The sequence below is a fragment of the Populus alba genome, chromosome 5 (genome assembly GCF_005239225.2).
Source record: "Populus alba chromosome 5, ASM523922v2, whole genome shotgun sequence".
Classification (NCBI taxonomy): Eukaryota; Viridiplantae; Streptophyta; class Magnoliopsida; order Malpighiales; family Salicaceae; genus Populus; species Populus alba.
In genome coordinates this window covers 20,808,067-20,814,415 of record NC_133288.1, presented here as the reverse complement: position 1 = coordinate 20,814,415, position 6,349 = coordinate 20,808,067, and the positions used below count along the sequence as shown (strand labels likewise).

At 30.2% G+C, this 6,349-nt stretch overlaps 1 protein-coding gene across 1 annotated transcript; it reads right to left on the bottom strand.

The window, feature by feature from the left end:
* Positions 1-2,220: 2,220 nt before the first annotated feature.
* Positions 2,221-3,420, bottom strand: LOC118062187 (ethylene-response factor C3). Its single transcript, XM_035075903.2, has one exon. The coding sequence runs from the start codon at positions 3,146-3,148 to the stop codon at positions 2,423-2,425; it is 726 nt and encodes a 241-aa protein (XP_034931794.1). The 5' UTR covers positions 3,149-3,420; the 3' UTR covers positions 2,221-2,422.
* Between the last annotated feature and the right edge of the window lie 2,929 nt (positions 3,421-6,349).

Here is a 6,349-nt window from a genome sequence, read left to right as displayed (position 1 = left end):
AATAAAAGGAATATTTTAGGCATGAAATAATTCAAAATACACACAATATATAATAATTATTAGGAATATACTAATCTTAGAACAAAATGTACAGTTTATTCTCATCAAATTTCCAGGGCCAGCGAAGTGAGTCTCGCAGTCAAATGCTTTTAATTTGTTAATGGATTTTAGAAGAATAAAAGGGAATGAAATACATTGATGTTATATATTAAAATATTAAATCTTTTATTAGGCTAAATCTTTGCGTTACTTGATGCAAATTAATGGTTTCTATGCAAGTAATCTCTCGGAATTTCAACTATACTATTTTCAAAAGTTGGCTTATTAACTTAGAAAACAAATTCAAATACTTTATATGATAGTCCTTCCTAAAGTTCTGGAATTAAGAGACAAAATACTTGTTTTGCTTGCTTGTTATATCCGTACAATCCCTCATCCTTATTTATATAAAGGGCTTTTTGGGCTTCCAGTAGTAATGATAAATTAATCTAAATTTCATGTATATGGATATGATCTAGGGTGTGTGTGTATATTAGCTATTTTATTTTTTAATAATTAATAAATAATAGTAAATAATGGATGCCTATTTGTTAGAAAATTATATAAATCATATCTTTAAAACATCATGTAACAAGTTTAGCTACTGGGTTAAAATAGTTCTTTAACATGGTATCAAAGTGTTGTTGATCAAGCAATCACGAGTTCGAATACAACACTTATTCTATTTGATAAAAAAAATTAAATACAAGGTAATATAAGTTTATACAAGTTTCAAATCCAAAGGATTTTCACTTAAACGAATATGTTAAAAAATTATATAAATCATATATTGAAATATTACCTAACAACTTATATTGTTGGATTGAAATGATTATTTAACACTATTGGAATATTCAATAAATAATTTATGAATATCTAAATTTCTTACCTAATAAATAATAAATATGATAAATAGGGTATGGATACAAGAAACTCGACATGTGGGTACTCATTGCCTTCCCTCTCTACTAAAATTAAATTTTTGAAAAACCTAATAATTATTTGATAATTGTATAGAGCGAACATCATTGTCATGTGATTAATATATATTTTTAGCATTTGGACGGTGGGAATCTGGCACCTGATTTGAAGAAATTTATTAAAAAAAGAAAAGAAAATATGTTGTCAAACCTCATGCTTTATAATCTCCAATGTTTCGAGTAAATTTAAAGGACAATCTCTTGTCAAGTCTTGCGCTCTCTCTCTAAACATTTTCGCATAATATTTGGTGGTAACTTTATGCTTTAGTTATCGCTTTATTTATTATAATTATTTTCTCATCTTAGACATTGATTGCGGCAGAAGAACATGAAGTTTCTCTCATCAATAATGAGATCTCATCCTAGCAAATAGCTACTGTGTGTGTGAATGATAAAAAAAGATAGATTTTTACTCTCACCTAAAAATTGAAGTCTTAGATTGAGTAGTCATTTGACATTGCTTAAGAGTTGGTTAATTCAACCTAATGTTTAGGAGCACAAATCCTCAAAATCTTCATTTAAATATTTATTTATAAATTAATTTCAATTTAATTTCGACTTTAATCAATATTATGAGTTTGTGTTGTTCAAGGTGTGTCTTTGTCAGGGATTTATTTAATTTCTAACAATTAATAAGATAACCTCGACTATTATAAAAAAAAAATAAAAATAAAAAAAGTGTGTAGATTATGAACAATGGTGTATCCTAATTAGACCAGTAATGAAATGTGGAACGAGGGGAGAGGAAAATGTCATTGGTGCACGGTGAAAAATGTCATTTTAAGATTTTTTTTTTCTTTTTTCATTTTAGAATGGTGGACGTTAATTAGACCAGTATGATATATATTTTTATATCTATAGAATTATGCACGGTCAAGTTAAAATGGAACAACATCAGATACTTACAACGTAGTATTTTTTTTTTTTTTTTTTAAGAATAATTAAACTGATAGGAACAGAGATGTAATTACATATACTTGAAACGTACTTCACAGTGCTAAAAGATTATTCATGCCATATTTGGAAAACACATCTTATTTTGGAACATTATTAATTACGGAAGTTCAAAGAATATTGACGATGTTTATAGAGCTATGTTCAAAGAGTATTAATGTGGATTTTTGTGAACATATGAACGTAAGAAAAAATTCATATCTTGTTCTGATATCTGGAAGGAAATTACCCAACTAATTGGGTTTTATTTTGGTATTATTTTCGAGAAGCAGAATCATGGAAACTAAAATTTCATCCAGTTTTTTCTTACTAACATTTTCTCTCCTAGATTCTCCCAGTTTTTTCTTTTCTTAGTGAAACGAAAAATCACACACAAAAAAGGAAAAATATACAAAATCAAATTGGAAATTAAAAGACAGCGGTAGTGAGATCCTGACGGAGATGCTGATTCATTGAGCAGTACCTCTCTCGCAAGAGCTTAAAAGTTCTTCCAAATATTCAGCTCCTAGATCCTCGAACACCACCACTTCTTTGGTTGCTAAGCCGTTCCCTTTCCCCTTCCCCTTCCGACTCACTGCCCTTCTTTTGGAATGAGTCTTCTTCAGTGCCTCGGCTGGGGAGCACAAGTACTGATCTTCTGAACCACTCTTCATTTCTCTTAATGATTTTCTCACTTCCTCAATCGGAAAATTGAGGACAGCCTTAGAGCCATGCAAGGATAATGCAGCTTGGTCATAAGCTAAAGCAGCTGTTTCACCAGTATCAAATGTGCCTAGCCAAACTCGCACTCCATTTCTAGTGGAATCTCTTATTTCCGCCGCGTATTTTCCCCACGGCCGCTTTCGGACCCCTCTATAGGTCTTTTCCCTTCCGGGATTTTCTTCTGTAGCATTCGGAGCGGCTCCCTCTTCCTTGATCTCATTCGAGGAAACAAGTTCCGGCAAGTCTTCGGCTTTGTTATTTGGTGGAACATCGGAGGAAACACTAGTAGCAGATTCTTTGGCTTCGGTGAAAGGAACATCAGATGGAAGCGTCTCTTCGGAGTCATTTGAGTTGAATAGATAGAAATTATCATGAGGGTTAAAAAGAAGATCATCCTGCAATAGATCTAGAGAGCTGGAGGGAGATGATGGCGAGAATTCTAGATTTGGGTGGTTGAAGAAAGAATGATCCATCGATCCTTCATCAGTTGTTGGGTGCTATAACTTCTTCTAAGGTCACCTAACTTGCTTGCTATCATCTGAAAACCTGCCCTTATATAAATATGCACGAAGACGAAAGAGAAATTACAAGAAAAAAATCATAAAAAACATGCATTAATTATTTTTCAATATAGAGGGAATTTGTTTTATGATGATTGGAAGGACTGAGCATTTCGGAGAAAAAAATACAGCTACAAATTGCATTTTTGCAACTGAATGAGGACCCACACATTAGTTATACACAATTTGCTAATTAATTTGATTATTTTTGTTTCTTTAAATTAAATGATACTAACTAAGCACTTCCCTGCTCATCATAACTTTTCTCATATAGCTGAAACCATTAGTGGAGCTAGACAATTTTTTATCTTCTGATTTGAGAACCAAGTGGTTTTATTATAGGGGACCGAGCTTAAAATTTTATTTTATCTTACCTAAATTAAGATAAGATTAAATTTGAATCTAAGACTATTTAGATATGTTTGATTAATTTATAAATAAAAAAAAAATAGTGTTTTAGTACAAAATCAATGTTTATTATAATTAATTTAACATGGGCTACAAGGCTGGTCAAGGCTTACACTTTTTTTATTTATTTATTTATTTATTTATTTATCATGAAGTCTCATCCCCTTTAATTATTAAGAACTCAAACGATCTGGCATAACAGAAGATGAAGAGGGAATGATTGATAGGGGACTCTCCTCTGTATATTCTCCGAATCCAAATAGCTAGCTAATTTACTAAGAGCGTGGACAAAAGAAGGAAAGTCATTTCCTAGGTGAATAATGTCACCGGATGTTATCCTAAAAAGTTGACCAAAAATATAATGGAATTTTTTAATATATGACTTTATTATTTGTAAATACTTTCTTTTTTAAAACCCTTACTCCATTGAGTTTTTTCTTGTAATTTTGGTTTCATATTAATTATTTTTATTATCCAAAAATGAAACTAGTATTGAATCATTACCGGTCTTAATCCTTAGCTCTTATAAATGAATAATAGAATCATTTAATATGTGATTTTATCTTTGTTATGTGTAAAATATTTTTATGATATAATAATTTTCTCATTACAATTTTATCTCTAAAAACAATCCATGATATATGAACAATCACTTAGCATATCCTAAAAGGTTGTCTTAACAAGTAATAAAAGCGAGATTAATGTATGACTCTTTATTTTATATGTTGTAACCCAAGATTTTACCCCATTTCTATATATATATTAAAAAAATTTAGAAAAATTCAAAAAAATATGTATTTTCAATAAATTTAGTTAATTTTAATAATTTTGGTATTTTTATTTAATTTTTATGTGTTTTAAAAATAAATCATAAAAATAAAAAATAAAATAAGGGACACTCTATTGCCCTTTGGATTCTTGTTCATATTGAAATTCTTCTGAAAACTTTTACCAACCAAAGAAATCTACTGCAGTAACCAAAACTGATTTGATCTACACAGATCCGGTTTGGATAATAATTTTTCCTCCTATATTATTTTTTTTCTTTCTTTTTTCTGAATGAATTTCTACTCCTCCTCTGATCAGTAGTTTCTTTTTTTTTTCTGATTTGAACGAGGGAGAATTTAGCTCACTGCTATAAGCGTACGAAGGAGTATCCTTTTGCCACAAACTGTTCATTTTGGGTCTTGCCACACACACACACTTTGGGCCTAGGCTTTTCTTTAAATAAACTAAAAAAGGGCAATGCCATGTTGGTTTTTGGGTCTCACTAGATTTGATTTACTTGAAATTTAAGTAAGTTAGCTAGTGGATCGCTATCCTTAATTAATATCCTGAAGTTTAAGATGAAAAAATTTATATTGAATCCTCCAAATTTTAATTTGAACTAAATTTACCGTGATATGCGATGTGTCGAATCAATTTTTTTTTAAAATGTTATAAAAATATAAAGGTATTCCTAACATATTTAAGGGTAAATTTTTTTAAAAAAATTCAACTACAAAAAATGATAAAAAAAAAATCTGTATCAATCAAGTTAACTTTTAAAATTTATGATTTTGATCATGAGATAAAATAATCCATGAAAATAAAAAATAACCTAAATTAAAAATTAAATAAAATTAAATAAACAAATTATTATTCCAATAAAGAGTAATTTGTGAAGAGGGACAAAGATTTCGCCTCCTCCATTCATTTTTGTTAATAGATGATAGCAATGGTCTCTTTGTATAGCTATTTTTTTTTACTGGCTATAAAATATCTTAATGAAGTTATCATTTTTTATAAAAAGAAAAAAAAAAAAAGGATAGCAATGGTTTGAAGTTCTTATTGCCATTCACAATAATTTGCAGCTTCTGGCCTATATTAACGAGACGTCAGAATTTTCTACGATTACTTCAAGCGAAGTCTGCTAATCTGCTTATAAAGTTTTGGTACCATCTCACTTGCTAGCTGCATATTTCATGGTCCGGCGGTGACCCACCTGATTTATATCATCTTTGTTTTGGTTTATTTGTCGTCCGAACTGTCATAGCTCAGCTTTGTTTGCATCCTATTTTCAGTCTTCTTCCCTTTAATTCAATGTATATATTGATTCTAATTCATTTTTTAAATCATATATAGGCAACAATTTTCACCAGCATAGTTATGGTAACTCATTGCACAATCCACTCAGAAGGGCATATAATAGCTATAGTAGTCTAATATTTGAGAGAAAAATCTTGTATCAATTTCCTTTTTTCACCAAAAAAAAAGTACGTGCTGTAATTTATAAAACAATTTGTATGATATTTTGAATTATCGAACACATTTCACCAGCATAGTTATATAGACACACACACACACCTCGCTACCAAAACAATGAGCGTGTAGGGCACATTGTTTTCTTTTCGACCAGGTAGAAGCAAACGAAGGGAGTTGAGAGGGAAAAGTCGTCACATAGGTTCACTTTAGTGATCAACATACAATATCAGATCTTTGATTTTGTCAAACTGGTCCATAAAATGGCCACTTAATTAACACCAGCTTGGATCTTAAAATGAACAAGTTCGTCAGAAAAGGAAAGAGATTTTTGATGCTTGCTTTGTTTGGACTTCGGAGTCATTTTTTGTATGTTTGCTGCCCTTCAAACTGCAGTAATTAATTGATGGGGAGGAGATAAAGGCAATTGTGCAGGGTGTTTTTTTTTTTTTTTTTTTTTTTTTT